At 41.3% G+C, this 18,948-nt stretch overlaps 1 protein-coding gene across 6 annotated transcripts; it reads right to left on the reverse strand.

The window, feature by feature from the left end:
• Positions 1–115: 115 nt before the first annotated feature.
• PRPSAP2 (phosphoribosyl pyrophosphate synthetase associated protein 2) lies at positions 116–17,205 on the reverse strand. 6 transcript variants are annotated; one of them, XM_065031306.1, is made up of 13 exons: positions 16,958–17,205; positions 15,916–16,037; positions 12,964–13,080; positions 12,231–12,381; positions 11,026–11,078; positions 10,847–10,913; positions 9,658–9,830; positions 8,599–8,714; positions 5,456–5,511; positions 2,983–3,131; positions 2,198–2,268; positions 1,344–1,490; positions 116–805 (listed from the first exon to the last, which is right to left on the reverse strand). In XM_065031306.1, exons 4-13 carry the CDS (start codon positions 12,347–12,349, stop codon positions 647–649), a joined length of 1,110 nt encoding a protein of 369 aa, XP_064887378.1. In that variant the 5' UTR covers positions 12,350–12,381; positions 12,964–13,080; positions 15,916–16,037; positions 16,958–17,205; the 3' UTR covers positions 116–646. The 6 variants fall into 6 exon arrangements, with proteins under 6 accessions (XP_064887378.1, XP_005504525.1, XP_064887377.1 ...); XM_005504468.3 differs by lacking the exons at positions 15,916–16,037; positions 16,958–17,205 and adding an exon at positions 15,453–15,608; XM_065031305.1 differs by lacking the exons at positions 15,916–16,037; positions 16,958–17,205 and adding an exon at positions 15,233–15,586.
• Positions 17,206–18,948: the final 1,743 nt, after the last annotated feature.

An 18,948-nucleotide genomic window follows, 5' to 3' on the forward strand; every position in this document is an offset into this window, starting at 1 on the left:
AGTAACACATTAGCGTAAAATATCAATTCACCTCTTCATTTCTTTCAGTAACATTAATATCCACGGAACATTTTTAAGGGAACGCTTTGGAAGATGAGTGATTAGGACATGAACATTTTTAGAAAGCTCACACAAAACAAATCTTTATTCTTTGTCGCAGAAAATAAATACAGGTGCATATTTCATATGCTTTTCTATAAAAGCACTCCTACAAAATCACTGAACCACATACAACACTACAACCTTTTTGGCTTTTAAAATGCAAATATTATACAGTCACTTAATTTTATTATCTTTTAAAGCACTTGTAGCAAGCAGCTTTGGAAAAGGAATGCTTAATTTAGAAGCCAAATTCTTGCCTCAAGTGTTTTGTGGGTTTTTTTCCATCAGATATATAGTGCAACTAACCCAAAAGCAACTAGAACAGTTTTCTTGTAAAATCTTTATTCCCCACCCACTCCCCCCAACCCCAAACAACCCTGCAAAGGAAAAAAATAGCTCTTAAAAACTGTTCTACCTTGATACTTAAACCAAGAGGAAACAAAAAAGTGGCTCAACAGAAATATTAAGGTAAGCATGATGCTTCACAGCTCGTTATCTGTTCGCTTCCAGTTTGGCCCGGAGTGTTTATTTAGAATAAAAAGCATTAATCATCCAGTCCTATATTTCTGAAAAGGTACGACATGGACTCCCCGTTATGGATCCTGCGAATGGCTTCTGAGAGGATCATGCTGATATCCACAGTCTTGATCTTCGGGCACTGGAGTTTTTGTATTTCGTGTGGAATTGTGTTTGTAACAACCACCTACAGAAAGAAAAAAAAAAGATCAGAAAGACGCAGCTTCGCTACGTTTTGCACCTCCTGCATCTGAACTGCAAACGGGAATGTCCACCCACCAGATCCTATGAAGCCACCGTTGCTGGTAAAAGAACAAGATTTTATGTTACTGTCAGGGTCAAAATCTTCAGAAGAGTCACGCGTTGCTATAGGATTGAACGTATCCATGGATACCAACGGCACCATCCTTCCCCCCTCTCGTTCTGCCACATGGGTTTAAAGGAAGGTACAAAAATATCCCCCACACTGAGGGGAACTCTGTGAATACCAGCAGTCTGTCGGCTCGCTCCTGCCCTAGTTTCCCATTGCTACAGTTTAAGGACACGTAGATGCTCCCATTCCAGCACACAGCTCCACAGTAAGGAAGCCTCAACCCAAAGACCTCCCAGCTAAATTCTTAATGCCAACTTATTTTAAGAATTGGGTGAGGAGCATATTTCTTGCTTAAAAAAAACCAACCAAACAAACCCAAAACATTTATCAGAAATTCAGAATCCATGCTTACTTCATCGATTGCAGATTCCTCTATCAGCCTGGGAGCATCTGAGGACAGCAGGCCATGTGTGGCCATGACAAAGATCTTGTAAGCCCCCCGTTCCTTGAGGGTCTCGGCTGCAGCAAGAAAGCTGTCAACGTCATCTATGATGTCATCCTGTCCAAAGAAACAGAGCCAGTGAAGATTCACCCTGTCCTCAGACAGATCAACACGGCACACCCAGACTGACAGCTCTTTCAAGTCTAACAGTTTACAGCTAATGCAAAATGAGATTTTCATTGATGCTGTTCTTCAGACACCTGAGCTAGATGGTAAATGTGAAAGAGCGGAAAAGCAAAGTGTCTAAAACACGGCAACACCAAGCGGCAAAGGGTTTGCTCCATGAGAGGAAGAGGGAAAAGACAAATGCCATTCATTCAGAAACCAAACTGCCAGGAAATGGTCCTTTTCCATGACCAGGCCAGAGATTACACCCTGCTTCAGAGAAACCATGAGACTGTATCATAGCTACTTCACTGGCATTTCTGTACTCAGAAAAGAAACGTGGCCATTTTCCATGGCCTAAGGTATAAGCACCTAAAACTCCTCACCTTCAGGCAAACACTTAAACAGAAATTTATATGGTCTGTTCATAAAAACAAGGTTCAAATGCCACTTTTTCCGGCATGGATCACTTCATCATTCACGGACAGCTTCACTAAGTGCACACAATGCTGCCTCATGGTATAAAAAGTGCAGTATCAAAAGCCCACCATCAACCGAAGTTTAGTGGCTGATAAGGTAAAAAAAAAAAAATCTACTTGATTTCTGCAACCTTTAACATATTTAATATAATTTATCTAAAACTATGGCATCTGACTTACCACAATGATAGCTATTCTTCCTCCTACATCTCCAACAACTGTGATGGGTGGTTTTTCCTTGGGAATCAGCACTGATCAATGGCAATTTTTTTTAGAGAGGTAGAAAGAAGAAACAAAGAGAAAGTTTATACAATTTACTTGAAGTGTGGAAATGCCAACTTTGGCTGGGTTACAGAGAGAAGTGAAGCAACAATGATTTCAACCATCACAGCATTACTGGGGAAAAACAGCAGGATTTTAACACGATTTTTTTTTAAGCTTTGTCAGAATATTAACTACATTTATTTACACCCAAATTCTTAATCAATTCTTAATTTTAATACAGAGAATAGAGTGGCTTACAGGCACATCCACTACCGTACTGAGATCCAAACTAGGTTTAAGCCATGAAGTTTTGCTGGTGCAGCTATAGATTACATCCACATTCAGCAAAGTTATTCTGTCAAGGCCCATGAAATTATCCAGCTACACACAAAACCAGTGTCGGCCCATCTTATTAGCTCTGTGCCCCAGAAAAATTCCAACAGGAAATGTAAATGGCAGAAAAAGCGTGGCCTCTCTGCCAGGAGCTTTTCTGATGAGCTGTAATGACACAGCCCCTCCTACGCAGGGACAGACCTTACATCATGGACAAAGAGCATCAAAAAGGAATCTTTCTCCCCTTCTACTAAGAAAAAAGTTCTATTCCTTCCCCCTAAAGAACAACTCCCTTTTGACGGTCCATCCCATCTCCCAAAACCATAAAAACCCCACAGGTGAAGGCTTTCACACACAAACTTACTTACTGGGTATCTCCAAACTGGGATGAATAGCAGCTACATTTTTGGCCGTGGGTGGCGAGTGTCGACCATCCACCATGTCAGACTCAGCATCTTGAGCTTCCCCATGAATCACAGCAATTCCCAACCGTAACCGCTCAGCGAATGACTGTGCCCTGTAGGGAAAGGGTTAAAGAACAGAAATACATTCAATTTAAAAGAGTTCACATACTTGCAATCCTAATCTATTTCCATTTTATTTCTTAAATTTCGGAGTGAAATGATCCTAAAATTTTAGGAAAATACATAGAAGAAACCACTCTCCCATCTTGTTTTCACCAGGCTTGTGAGAGTGAGAATAACCTTAGAAGTATCCAAACAGGCCTCGAAGCAACAGGACAAATGCTGCAAGTCACGTAATTCTGTTAACTCCCTTCTGTTTTGCCCAACAGTCAAAAACACATTTCCTAGTCTTCAGCATTCCTGAGATACAATGCTTTACCAGGTCTCATCCAACAGTAACCAAGAATAACCTAAATGACCAGATTGTCTGTATGTAATAGGAAAAAAAAATACTCACATGAAGACAGAAAAAAGTGTTTACCTCTTTATTTTTAGCTAAATAAAGACAATATCCCTGACCTTCTGACACATAACCTTGGGTATCTTATAGAAAAGAGCATCCAGGTAACCATTTTGCCTGACAAACTACTCTTTGAAGTTAAACAGCCTGGATTTTTACATGCTTAATAAAAGTTCCTCCACCATGCAGTATTTCTTCAAACGAGAAATTTCTGTAAAATAGTGTAAGGTTAGCTGGGGGAATGGGGAAAGCAGAGAGTCACGAGAACAGGGATTTCACAGACAGTGCTTGTATCCCAGGTGCTGGAAGCAGCACGTGAAAATGAGCAGATTCATCCTACCTCACCCCACACGCCCGAAAGTTCAGTATTCAGCCTAAGGCAGTGACCTCGTCTCCTTCTGGTCAAAGGGAGAGTGGCGTGTCCAGAGTGAGTCACTTTGTTCTAACACTGGCATCTAAGACCTATGGCCTGAATCACCTCCTTTGCACTTAAGCCTTGTTTCACTATGCAAACAACTCAAAGTCTAGAGAATAATTTTCTCAGTTAATTAAAAATGAAGAATCTTCTGCCCTGTGGTTAACTACTTGAAAAAAATCTTAACTGTATGATAACTACAGATAAATTATGATTCCAAACATTAAGACTTAGAAGGCATAATCCTATCAAGGAAAACATAATAATTACTTTAAAATGCAATATTAAACTGAAGAAATTTCAAAGTAACAGTAAAATGATTTATTCATTTTCCAGTACGCTCAGAAACTACAGAAACCTTCTGAACTCCATCAAGCAAAGGTTCTCTTCCACAAGTACATGTTCACCTGAAAAGTGTTCTCCTTCATTAGGCTGAAGAATTCAATCACCCTTTTCCAAATACAGTGTGCCTGCCCAAATACTGCTTCTAAACGCTCCCATGTACACGTGAAGCTGAACACCACAGCTCGAGGATCTTCACCTCCACAAATCGGTTACAGGTAAAACTTATCTGTCTGATCAGTTAAAGGTATGTGTAGACTGTTTGCTGGCATGCAGAATTACCTGACAAGTATAAAAATGCTTCAGCAAATGTCTGCCTATTCCTAAGAGGCAATGCTGACACCAAATGAGAGAAAATGTCAAAGACAAGAAAATGTAACATAACTGGCCAAAACAAAAGAAATCGCATAAAAAGTACTGCTGGAAATCAAAGATGACAAAAAAAATCATTCCCCTTGCTACACTTCTACAAATTAAAGTATTTCTGATCTGCTACATAAAATAATAAAACCTTTCTTACAAAGAGCATCATGGTTCCTTGGCATGGAAGTCTAGATAACTTTTCAAACTGTTGGGCACCACAGCAAATAAAGGATCTCTTCAACCATCACCCAAGTCTTACACCACCTGCTGAGAGCAGTGTAATTCCAGAGAGTTTAGGAACAGTCAACCAAAAAGCTTCACAGATTAAGAACAGTCGTTCGGCCGACAAGGGCTTCACAATCAAAATAATCACAAACATCAAATTCTGTTTCACCACCCTAGATTGTAAACCACCTGTATTTAGGATCCGATCAACCATGTTCTAAGTGATGACCAGATTAAGCAATTACTTTGGATTAATGGCATTATACTTCCAGTCATTTTTCTCCATTTACAGCAGGAAATTTATAATGTAAATGCACACAAACAGAATATGATTAAATGCCGCCTTCATCCTAAGCACTGTATTGCTTTACCTCATCCTTTTGTTTCTATGGGTTTTTTTAACGCTTAGGTTTTAGCAATGACGTAAAAACTACACATCTGACAAAACAGAAGTGGTCAGGATTTGAAGGTTGCATCTTCTAATTATTGGACATCTGTCCTTCCCTTGATCCTAAAAACAAAATCACAAGAGAGATTTCCTGCTCTAACACAAGAGAGCAGATCTTACCCACCTCTTTGCAGACGCAGGTGATTTGGCCACAATTACAGCATTCCTGTAGTCTGGTATCTGTAGTAAATAACAGATAGCAATGTCTACTTCATATCTTTAGACAATGTTAAACTCAGTAAGAATTAGAGAACTCTATTTTGCCCGAAGAATTTTAAGCATTGAACATTTTACCTAACATAAGAAAGCAACCTCAAGAATGCACAGTACAGGATCGGAGTTCACAGCTCAGTAAAAACAGGTATTCAGAAAATGCAGGTTTTAGCTTAAAACTGTATGTTAATGTCCTGGTTTTGTTAAACCTTGACAGTTTCATAAACACCATGTTATTTTACAGATTACATAAAAGTAACTGCTTTAGAAGAACATCAGGGCCACACAGACAAGTGTTAAAAGAAACAGGAAACCCTCAAAAGTTTCTTATCCTCATCTCCGTTTTCCCTGCAAACAGCAACTCCGCATCAGACTTGTCTTTAGTTGCCCATAATTTCTCAAGCACCATCCACACCTCCAGCCCTCCTTTCCAAAAGCAGTCTGTGCTCCCTGTAATATCTTGCTTTATGCCCTTTCCCTGCAAACTCAGCATTTTCCTTCACTGTGCCACCATGGGACGATCTGTCTGTCAGGGGGAGCAGCTTACAGAGATGGTCTGTGCTTCTACCCGTTGCCATAACCATAGCCACGGCCACTCTCAGCTGCAAAGTCCAATCCTCAGAATCCCAGTGTTAAGGGACAAAGACCATTCACTAAATACCTGCAAATTAATGTTACAGTTGTAATTTCACAAATCTGGGGGGACAGTACCCTGACATGCAGTCCATCACCTTGCTGTCATATGTTAAATATCAGTTCCAAAGCACAGAAATACTTGGGTTTATTTTTCAAACACAAGCAAGGTAAGTTCTTCCACAATCTTATCCTCAAATGCACTACACAAACCACACTCGCTGAGTATTTCCAAAAGCACTCTACCTGAAATAGGCATGGAAAATAAATAATTTAGTTCCGAACATGGATATATGCCTAACCAACCAAAAACAAGCTTTTCTGAGGACATGTCAAGCAACACCGACAAGCCACAATGCTGCTAACTCCACCTACAACACTGAGAATTCAGCATGCTCTGTCCTTTATAAAAACTGAAGTTATACAACAGGCTATAAAGATTAACATGATGGAAGGTATGGACAAGGCAGGGCCTGTCACTTGATATAATACAGGCTTTGATCTTGTTCAGACATCATTGCCTCATTTTTCCCCTGCCAAATTATCAAATTTGTTCTCAGCTCTTTAAAAATGAAGTCAGAAAGCCGGAAACGTAATCCAAAAGCTAGTGAAGACATCAACGATGTCTTGTAACGAAGAGCTACATCACTTTGAGATTAACATGTATGCACAGGAAACAGAGAAGACACTAAGTACTGAACACTTGCTAAGCATACAAAAGAAAATCATCAAATTATTTTTATACCACATTAATTTCATCAACTGGACTGTCTTCATCCCAGAACACCAAGTAATTCTCTTCACACTTATGCATAAATTCCGGACAATGAACAACTACAAGCCCTTGTCCTCTTGACTTTCAGCTAAATGCATTTTAAGTGACCTCCGTTCTTATCAAGCTGGACTCTATTTCATGTTGTTCAATATATCCATCAAGTCCCATTTGAAACATTTTTAATGCTTGGGGACTCACAGTGCAGGATACACAGCAAGCTGCTGCCATTGTGAGCATGAGAAGAATGGTAAATTCTTCCTGAGCAGCACTGGATCAAACTTTTAAGAAAAGGTACTATAAATGACCTGGCTGGTAAAGGTACTTGCTCACGTAGGTCGCATGTGATGAGATACACTTAGTCAACTCAAGTTTTAGCAAGTCATCTCATGGACAAGTACGGGAATGAAGAAATGAAAAACTGGAAGTATCTTTTAGGACCTTTCTACACGTACTTCAGCAGATCTCTATAAACGTTCATTTATCAGACTGCACAGCAGAACTAGGCTCCAAGCTGCACCAATTCTTTGTAAAGCATTGAGAGCTCATGGATCAAAATGTTCTTCAATACTAAATCAGGAACATCATCTTGTTAGCGACCATAATCCATATGTTCAAGCAACATACCAAGGCACAACTTGTCTTGTGTCTGAATATTTGGTTTTCCACATTTTTTTGAACTTACAAAGTGATTACAGAGTGCAATACTTCTCTCCTGGTATACGAGATGAATGACTGTGGCAAAGCCAGAACCTGGAGTTTTGTTCTATCATCTCCTTTGACTCTAACATCAAATTAAATTATCACAGATCAAATGGTAACTGATTCCCCAAACAGATTTTAACACTGTGATAACAAAATCATATGGTTTTTTGTTGTTGTTGCTGGTTTTAAATTGAGGCATTCATCTCTCTATAAAAAGAAATAGCTTGGATTCAAAAGTAAGAGTGAGCTAAACCTTTTCTTTCACCAACAAGAAAGCATTTGCATTATTCCAAATTACCATTAGTCAGAAGCATAACATATCTTTACCTACAATTATCATTTGCACAATTTGTATATATGAATCTACCAGCAGTGCTTCTCAAAGCACTTATTAAAATAAGATGGAGAAACAGACCCACAGAACCTGAGAAATTAAGCTCCTCAAGTCATGACATGCTGAACAAACAGCAGGTGAACATTTCCACACCAGAAGTCATCTGTTCTTACATTCCGAGTGTGATCGACAGGCCCTCTCATAGTTTACAACTTGACTTCCGAAGTGTTTCCATAATGCACTATAAATTACACCTACACATGCAGTCCATCCTGCAAATGTCAAGGAAATGGAAACAGGAATGGAAGAGGATACCAAGAGCAAGAAAATTCTCATTTTTTTTAAACTACTACTTAGGGAAATACATCTAAGAAGACAGAACAGCGTCACTACATGGGTAAGAAAATGCCAGCTCTTCATGAAAGCAAATTTTAAGCCTGTGGGAAGAAAAGAATAAACTGCTCCAGCACCAATCCCTGCCCAATATGACCCTTCCCACTTTAAAATTCTGCGTGACAAGTTTGTCTTTTCAGAGGAATTTGTTTCAGAAGCCCTGAGTCACGACAAAAAATGATTTTTAAAAGCAACTGTAATAGCAGGCCTTCCTCACCTCTTCTTGAATGTACTGTAGTAAAAATGGAGATGCCCTCAAGTTATCAACTGGAATATTGAAGAAGCCCTGTATTTCCTTCTGATGTAAATCCATGGTAATAAGATGAGTTAGCCCTTTAATAAAAAAATAGAAAGATATACAGAGAAGCACATCAAGAAAAGAGAGAACAGACATACTCTTTATTTCTCTAGTAAGTTTAACTGAAGTTTGTCCAGAACAAAATACCTAAGCTGCATCAGAACACAAATGCTACACTTAAACTATATAGCATATTCACTCTTTAAGTACACCAGCATTATCATGTTTTGAGATTTCTACTGTCATTTTAAAAAAGAACCTCGGAACACTCTACATAATTGACTCAGTAGTGCCACACTGAGGCAGGCAAGATCTTTCTTCATTCGACACATGACAAAATGGAAGCACTAAAAAAAGATAAACTGCCCTGTGCCACACAACAAGACCCCAGCAGCAAACATCAGAGTTCTGAACTCCTGAAAAAAGGACCCAAATCCTAATAATCAAAACACTTCTGTCAAAACAAGAAACCAGATCTCACTGGGTTCACTGTAACTGCTTGTTTTTCCCAAAGACAGGAGCAAAAAGAAAGCAGCAGAAAACATGTGGAAGGCTGTGAAAATGAATTCTCATTTTCCCACATCATCTCAAATGTAAAGGACAAAGTGTATTAAGCTCAAAGGTAAAACACAGGCTAGAACTGACAAGACACAACTGTTTGAGAGTGTTAGAAAAGCAAAGAACAATATTAGGAGAGAAGGATACCACGGCCCAAAGAAGCAGAGTCCAGCAGACTCATTCTGCCAGCTCAGCAGGACACGATGTAAAATGACTGTTAAAGGTCTGGGATTTTTCTATGAACTCAACATTTGGAAACATTTCTAATTACATCCCCCTTTCCATATAGGTTTTAAACTCAGGAAGGACTTGGCAGTTATTTTTCAAAGTGTCAGCTTGTGCACAGACCTCTCTAAAGTTGAAAGTTGAAAACAAGAGCCCGCATCGCCCTGATTATTTCCTAACAACCTGCATTCTTACCAGCTTTGCACATCATGGAAGCCAGTAATTTACAGACAATGGAGCCCCTTTTCCTCATCTTGCACTGTTTGCTGTATGGGAAGTAAGGAATCACTCCAATAATGCTTTTGGCACAGGAGGTTTTACAGGCGTACACCATGATCAGGAGTTCCATAATTGTAGTGTTCACATCCCTGGAACGAGAAGCATCTAGTTTTGTATCTTGTGATTACAACCCCTGTATTCAACACAATATCTATATGAGCTCCAGGGCAGCAGAGAGGATGGTGACTGATCTTCTCTAAGAATCCAGCTGTGCACCTCAAGACAGCAAGTGCCCTGAACCCAGCATCTGAATTCTTCACTAAAATGATACTTCAGTATTTTTTTTGCTTAGCTATTTTGGGCAATTAAGCAGTTTTTGTTACACCATTTTCACGCTTTGGTAACATAGTACGTTGCTGTAACGAAGTAGCCCATAATTTATCTCCAACATCTTTCTATTGTGCACAAAACAATATATATATATATATACACACACACACATTTTATATATATCGATAAGCTTTAAAAAAAAAGTTTCAGACTTTACAACATATTCCTCTATTGTTCAAGCCAACAGCAGGCTAAATATTTAACAGTTACCATCTATTTTCTGTTCTAAATCGAGATTGGGATGGTATCTTTTTAGATAAGAAGTAGTCATCAACTAAGAGACCTACTACTTCTGTTGCCGTTAAGAAAAAAGTCTTAGCATTTGTAAAGGTCTTTTCACATTAAAAAAAGTTGTTTTCTGATTCATGGGACACATTGCCCAGGAAATGCTCCTCCTACATTTAGAACTTTGTAATGGTGCTGGAGACAGGGTAGCTGAAAAGGGAAGAATTTAAACAGAATGACATAAGCAAAAGAACACACTTAGCAAAAGAATGCAGAGACCCAGGGCAAAGTTTCATTAACATATTCACTGAAAATTAAAATAGAAGTTAGCTTATACTGAAGTTTTCTTTGTGCACGTATTAAAAAATATATATATATATCTATATAAATATATATGTAAAAATCCCACAAAGTGAAGCATCTACCTAGTCAATTTAAGCTTATTATGCTGTATCATATACATAAAATGCAAAGAAAACCTAAAACAGAAGCAGTCCTATGGACAGGTCATGTCAAAATGCTATCACACCATCTTTAAACAGTTACTCACTTTGAAACTGTTTGGATGATAAAAACATCCTTTCCTCTCACAGACTCCTGAATCTGCACTCTTGTTTCTGCCAAGAAGAGAAATATGTAATATTTGCAATGGCAAAACTCAGACTCTAAGACAAGGGCAGCCAATATATGCACATCATAGTAAAGTTTCTAGTTTTGCCTCTTTCTTACCTCTGTTTGGCTCCTGATAAACCAGAACCTTCCCCATCTCAACTCCTAAGCGCCTGCAGGAGCAGAAAACAGAAAACCAGAAAGTATGGGAAAATGAACGGCAAAACAAATGCAAAGTCCATATAACACAATAGTTAGTGAAAAGGCCATATTTCACAGGAGAAAAGAAAATCCCAAACCAGAAAGCCAGGAGTTATAGTGGAAATCTCTTAACAAGGCATCTACAATTTCCAGAAGCTGCACTGCAGACTAAGCTGAACTCAATTTTCAAGTCAAGCTCATAAGAACAAGCAACAGAAAATAATAAAAAGAATAATGCTTGATTACTAGATTATGTTAACAATTTCTAATTTTTAATGTGTATTTCTATACATGTTGTATATATGTTGCCATACATACTTATATAACCATGGCAACATAAACATACACAGTGCTTAAGAGATCACTTTTAAAACATTCTTCTTTACAGAAAAAATCCCAAGGTAAAGTGACTAGGAAATACTAGTGAGCTCTATTTGACGAATAACAGAAGACTGATGTCTGCTTTTAATTCACGTCAGCGTTGGCACAAACTCCCATCACTACAAAAAGGAGACAATCATGTGCTGGGCACATACACCCAAGTCCGTGCAATGTGTAACTCCAGCTTGTTTGTAATTTCCTTTCTGCTCCTGTCTCTAACTTTGGGTACACTGGCGTCAGGAAGAAACCCAGCATGCATAATACTCTTGATAACGTTATGGATCCTAATGCTGCTGTAGTAGGATGGTAAAAATTTCCTTACGTCATGAAAGTTCTATTGAAGCTACTCATGCATTTGAAGCTAAATAAATGTCCCCATCTAAAATATGCAGTGAGCAGGATGGATGCAGCTTTGCCATCTATGAAAACTCTGCTACAAGAACATTATGAAAACTTCTGCTGTGATTATTTAATGCTCTCCAAACATTCATTTTCTCGCGTGTTTTCCACAACATACCACAGCTAATTGCAACCCGCCATTGATCAATTTAAACACTAGTTATTTTCTTTGTTATTGATCTGCTGAAATATGCTGCGCAATACAGTACACTAGATGTTCTTCCTAACCCTGGCAGTTCTCCTGTGCAACTTTCCTTAAACAGATAAATCAGTCTTTAGTAAAATAAATCCCATCATAGCACCACCAAGATAAGCTAAACTGCCCTGCAGGAGATTTTACTTACTCAGCAATCCTCTTCGATAGTTCCATGCATGACGAATTGGAATTAGCTGAAAACAGCACCAGTCCACCCTTGGTTATATTCATGACGGCCCCAATTTCAGTTGATAGCACACAAAACATCAAACCTCAGTTGTTTTTCCACTTCTAAAAGGCTGCAAAAGATTAAAAGTCTGTTGAAATTATAACTTTAAAAACAAAAAAGAAACAAATTTTACCTGTTTAGAATTTTGTATTTATTTTTTAGTTTCCCATAAGCCTCTACTTTCCAGCATCCTTAGTATTTGTTATCACCACTTTAACAGTACCAGGAAAATATCCCCACAGACACTGTGACCCACAAGCCATATTGTTACCCACTGAGCTCAGTGTACCCAAGGAGATGGCACAAGGAATGGAGCTTCGCCCTGCCTTGCTTTCCTTCTCCTGACCCAAAATTTACAAACCCTCCAGCAGCATACTGCCCTGGAGGCCTCCAAAGATCCCCACAGACAACCTCCTCACTTCAACAGGTTTGGGTTTTTTTCTTTTTTAAAATGTTATCCTCAGGCTATCATCTAGTAGCGCGGAATCTCTTTTGCATGCACTTGTCCAGTTCGTTTTCCAGAACTACCAGGCAGAGGTAGAACAGAGCTGAACAGAGCACCTGGGTCCTGGCTTCCTGCTAATTTGGCTACAAGAGTCTACTTCCATAGCTGCATATCTTTCCATCACTTTGCCATGACTTATAAACTTACAAATAAGGATGAAATGTAAGGAAGAGTTCAACAGAGGCGGTAGTTGTAAATAATGAGCTCTTGCACAATGCATCCACTTGGTGAAGCAGCTGTCATTCTTTGATACTAATATTTCTCCTATAAAACAGGAGAAAAATATCAAGAGGAAATCTATATTTTTTTTCCAAATAAAGGCACAAACCACTAATCCTGCCAATGATTTAATGGGATTCCATCTTCACACCTTTTATATTTATTTGTAACATCACATTTTCATTACTTCTTCTAATATAACATTTTGTTCAAATAAAAAAAAATAAAAATCACATCGACCAGCAGCCACCAACGGACCAAAGCAGCATTCAACTCAGAAAGTCCCAGGCTATTGCACTTTGCTTCTGCTATGTACACAGACCAATCCCTCATCATCCACTTTGGCATTACATAGGGGACAGAAAATATCAAATACAAGTGGCATAATTCAAAACAAAGTAAATAGAAGTTATGACAAATCAGTAACTTCTTTTCCAGCAAAGATCTCCCTGCTCAGAAACATAATTATCTAATAGTCACACATAATTTGTTCCAAAAAACTGATGATGTATCAACTATTATGTACTCCAAAACAGCATGTAAGAGAAAAACAACAGCTTTCATACTTAGAGAACAGCTGGCTAGCTCTATAAAGAAATTCATTTGGTCCACTTTACAAGAAGACGTACTCTTGCTCAGTTTGACCTTGTTGAGAAACTGTACCTGATTAATTCTCAAATAAGAGTCAAAGTCAAGTCAGGAACTTGCAAAGCACCTGTGCTATGCCCAGTTGCTGTGAATAAAAACCCACCTGTCATCAAAATTTCCACGCTGTGCAGAAAGCATAAATAGTGACAATTTCAGCAACAGAATTTGAACACCCAGATGTTCTGACCCCACTAGAACCTGGTGTGCCCCACTATCCCATCAAAGCAGGACCCCATCCATCACAGCCTTTGCTTTCAGGTGAGAGCATAAAAAAAATAATCCTAGGAGGCAACATGGTTACACATCCAGTCTAAAGCTCAGCTATATCCCTCCCAAACTAAGTACCAAACAATTTAAGGAGAATTTAAAATCTATTTCTTAGGTGGCGTTCCTTTGTTCTGCTGCAACTTACTCTCTGTAACTCCCAGCTGTTAACTAATGGCCATCACCATAAAATATTCATAACAGTGTTAGAGATACATCTGAAACCTGAAGTGAGCATGTATGAGAAATGCTTTCAGGTCTCAGAACACCACCTGAAAAGATCCAGCTTGTGCAATTAGATGGGAACAACATGAAGACAACTTTCAATGTTACTAAAAATATTTGCATGGTGTTTTGAAGACTCTCTTTTCCAGTTATGTTACCTTTCTTTGTTCAATGGATTAGGGAAATGAGAGTTAAGAGATCTGCTCAAAGACAAGTGTTGTTGGCTCCTGATTATTGCTCAGGGTGCATTTCACACCACCATAAGTTACTGACATATTCACAAGAAATGCTGTACATAGTTCTTCATATAACCATAGGTCAAGGACTTTCTTGGGGATGTATTTCAGCAACAAGTGGGCTACAGTGTGTAGGGGGGAAAGTCACATTCATGGAGTAATACTGATATCATCCAGGTGTTGGAATGAGAGCAAACTCACAAAACTTTATTAGATGTGTAAAGATATGACTCCACAAGGGTACAAAGAACCATAATCCCCTGATTTGAGGTGGACAGGTCTTGCAAGCCCGCATCAGATTTGGGAGAACACATGCACAGGCTGCAGCCCACAAACTCCCACCCTTTCTTCCAGGCTGCACACAATTACACAGACATCATGATAAACATGAGAATTACCAGACTGGGTACATTTACACCCTACACCCACTGGTTTTACACCTCCATAAACTGAGCATGTCCACACTGAAAGCAAGAGATGCAGGAATAACTGTATGGGATCATCATGGTACTAAAGAATTGCTCTCCCCAGGGGCTGGAAGGAAACTGAGCCCTCTCACCCATCACCCCAGGCAGAGTTCCCCTGGCCCAGAAGGTCCTTCCACACTAATCACCCCCTGGGCTAAACACAGAGGGTGGACCCTTGCACCCCACACCTCCCTACAGGTCCTTCCGCTGCTCCCGGTGGGTCACACACGCCCTGGGAGGGGGAAGCTCACCCAGGCACCCCAGGACACCTGAGGATCCCGTCCCGCCCCTCAGGGCAGCGCCCCGGCCGCGCCGCAGCCCCAGCCCCAGCCCGGGACACACCGAGCCGCTCTTCACCTGTGCGGCTGGCGAGGAGCCCCCGGCAGCCCCGGGAACGGGTCACCCAGGAGATGGGCCCACCCCTCGCAGGGCCCCTGAGGGGAGAGCGGCGAAGCCCCTTCCTCAGGCGGCGGAACCATGTGTGGGGATGAAGAGAGAGCGCTGGGGATGTCCTGCCCTCACACAGCCGGCTGAAGTGGGTTGAGCCGGGCGGGATGCCCCTTTCTGAAGGCCTTACCTGCCGGCTCCGGCTTCCCGGGCCCAGGGAGAAGGCAGCCCGGCCGGAGGGGAGGGGGAGAGGCAGAGGCAGCGCCGAAGCTCAGCCCCTCCGGTTGTCCGAGAGCAAGATGGCGGCGCCCGCGAGGGAGGGCGCGGACAGGAGCGCGCGGGAGGGGCGGGCGCCAGGCGACGCCCTCCTCCCCCTCCCTTCCCGCCGCTGCTTCGCGGAGCCGCCGCCGGCGCCATCTTGTCCCCTTATCCCTGCGATGCTGGGGGCGATGGGGGAGTTAATGACACACACTGTGGGGACCTCAGAGCCAACGCCACAATTCAGCTTCCCCCCCCCCCAAAAAAAAAAAAAAAAGTGAGATGGGTGGGTAGGGTAACATCTCCCACCAGGGTTGTGAGAGCCCCAGTGGAAAGCCCATACGGCATGAACCAGCAGATGTCTGCAAGGCAACAGGGTTTCCAAGCTTCCACACCTGCATCCAAGCCAGAGGAATGGCTGAGTGCTGCTCTGGGCACCATAGCGGTGATCCTCGCCATCCCCACAGGCACCAGGGTACCAGCAGTGGGCCCAGCGTTTGTGAAGAAGGAAGGTTTTCTGGAAAGCAAATTAAGAAACAAGTGGTCTCTCAGTTCACTTATACTGTGGAAAGCATACACAATACATCCAGCATTCCCTGTCCGGGACCTCTTTGCAACATACATGGGTTAAAACAGATGAAAGTGAATTTGATATCTGCATAAATATGCCAATTTTAGTCACGTTCTTTATTACAGGACAGTCATCCTGCACAGCTCCAGGAGGATAAAGCTCTTGATTCCCCCTTTTGAGTAAATAAACAAGCACCATGTTTCCCACCAACTGGGGAAATAGAACCTGTGGTTTAAATGATCCTTTTGCAGTATGCCTAGCAGCATTTTATGGATCAGAACTTTAGCATTTAGCGTAAAGATACCTATCAGGTACTTTCTGCCACAGGTTTTCTAACAAAAAGCAATTAACCTTAATTATTCCTGGACCACATGGTGCATTGGAGCACCCCAGAAGTTGCTTCTGTCTGTACTGGCCTTACCACAAAAGAGGAAGAAAAGCCACCAGACTGCCACGACTGCTCACCAAACCTGCCTGCAAAAGGACAACATCTAGATTCATATTTTGAAAGTGCAGTTTCTGCTTTTATGAGTTGTATTTTCCATTTTAAATATCCACATGCCAGCGTTTCCCCCATGTTTCACAACACTTGCTCATTGCTTCTTGCATTCCAACACTTCATCAATTGTCTTTTTTTTCCTGTTTTGACAGACTCTGAGCTGGGGAAGGAGAAGCAATTTAACCAGGGAAGGAAAACAATTTAACCAGGAGCTGCGGAGCAGCTGCCAGATGCAGAGCACTCGCACAAAGCAAAGACAGATGTTTGAAACTGGTGAGCAGAGGGGCCATGAGCCTGTTCATACCCTTCCAGAGATGCAGCAATGATTCCCTTGCCTTTTATAGAGTATATCCTGAATTACACTTACCTGTAATAAAATAGACCTTTCCTATCACATTGCCACCCCCATCCTTCTCAGTCTGTATTTTTCTGCTTACATGCTGGTGCTTCTACAGTTGATTTCAGGGTCATTGACCTTAGTGGGTTCTTCTTTTTGTTTTGGGGTTTTTTAGACAAAGGGGAAGGGAGTTTTGAGCTTTTTGTCAGCCTCTTCACAGAGCAGCAGAGATTTCTCTTAGCATCAGTGTTCATCACAGGATTTCACTATGGGCTGGTATGACAAAGCAGTTTAAAGCTAGAAACAACACATGGTGAAGCACTGACCCACAATGGAATTCGCTGCCATCTCCAGAAGCATTTTTCAATACCCTAGGGCACCCAGAATTTGCTGACTATTTGATTCGTGCTGCCCCAAATTCCTGACATTGCTTAAGCAAACCACAGGACCAGGAACTAAAAGATTCTGTCTTCAGATCCTTTTTATAGGGCTACTGCTTTTGTTTTCTTAGAGCAAATAAAACTAATTCCTGCCTCTGTCTTCCTAGTCGCAGGAATGAAAGTTTAAATCTTGGCTCCCAAGGGAGAGGGATTGGTTAATTTTGCACTATGCTATCCAAGTACGAAGAGTTTAACAAGTAGTTTCTCCAAAATGAGCACCCGGGTTTTATTTCATTTGTGTTCATCTAATTAACAGTCATCTAAGGAATTCTGATAAACTGCTGGGTGTGAATACACTGGCTCACAGATTTGTGGTTCCTAATCCAGATACAACCCTGGCTGGCAAGCAAGGATGTGCAGAAATAAAAACCCCACACCTAGCCCAGCCAAGGTGAAGGGCACTGCTCATCAGTGCTTAGACAGACACCAGCTGCATCCATCACCTGAGAGAAGACAAATGCTACTGTCACCCAGTCTCCTGAGCTCCATCCATCACTGTTCAGCCAGGTTGGATTTTTTTTTAAAAGGTGGATGTTAAAACTCACCTACTAAATGCCTTGACAGTGAGAATTAGCAGACATGGTACACAACAAAAAATAAATTTTTATTTAATCCTAACAGAGCCCTGTGAATAGCTTTGGTCTCTCCCAAGGGTTGGTCCTACAAGGCATCCTAAAAGCATCCTCCACCCTGCATGGCCCCTCTGAGCCCACCGGCAGGTTCTGTGGCACACAGGCACCTCCACAAGCGAGCACAGCCACAGGGCCACCACCTCCCTGCTCCCCTCCCTCCAGCTCTGCTGCCTAGGGAAGAAACTGCATCTAATTTCCGGAAGATGCTGGCTTGGATGGTACCCAGCTAGGGAGGCAAACCCAAAGTGGCTAGAAATGTATTTCTGAATCAAGGGAGGGAGGACTAATTTTATAACTTCTTAGGAGATATCTGGAAAATAGCATCCTTCACATCTGGGAACAAAAGTGCCTGAAAAAAGGTCACAGAGCACACATCTTTTCTATATGAAGGTCTATGTAAGCAGATAGTACTCTTCCTTATAGTAATATTTTTTAATCAAATATTACTGCCTAGCCATGGCTTGACCATCTGCAGGGAATAAGCACTGACTCATTTTGCTGCAGTCCTGCTCCTCCTGAGTCATGGAGCTTTGACTGAAAGCCTCAGCAAGTCCAGTTTGTTTTCCTGTTTCTAATCACGCTGTCCATCCATTCTAGGTCAGTCTGCAATGATTAACAGAGCTGCCGCACCAGCTTCAGCACAGGGTTATCTCCAACCAGCCTTCAGACAAAAAGACAAGAGGCTTGTTGGAATACCCAGTGTTTAACAGGTCACTGCACAAACATCTCAAGCTGGATGAGAGGGCGAGGGTTTGAACAAACACTGCACTCAGATGAGAACCAGCAGTAGCGCCTTTTGCTTTGCCCACAGATTCCCTTTGCTTTGCTGCATTTGTGTGCAGTTCCAGCCTGCAAAGTCCACATAACATCCAGTTAACATCCACCACCTTCTCTTTACAGATGTGTTTGCACTTTGATCCACCTTTAGACAAAAGCAGTTGAGCTGGAC

Source organism: Columba livia, chromosome 15 (assembly GCF_036013475.1).
Source record: "Columba livia isolate bColLiv1 breed racing homer chromosome 15, bColLiv1.pat.W.v2, whole genome shotgun sequence".
NCBI lineage: Eukaryota > Metazoa > Chordata > Aves > Columbiformes > Columbidae > Columba > Columba livia.

Bases quoted from the DNA above. Each gene is read 5' to 3' on its own strand.
- PRPSAP2 (XM_065031306.1), bottom strand. From the start codon at position 12,349: ATGTTTTGTGTGCTATCAACTGAAATTGGGGCCGTCATGAATATAACC. The intron at 11,079-12,230 runs GTAAGTAAAATC...CTGCTCCTGCAG, and splicing joins CTATCGAAGAGGATTGCTGA to GCGCTTAGGAGTTGAGATGG. The intron at 2,269-2,982 runs GTAAGTAAGTTT...GCCATTGATCAG, and splicing joins TCCCAGTTTGGAGATACCCA to TGCTGATTCCCAAGGAAAAA.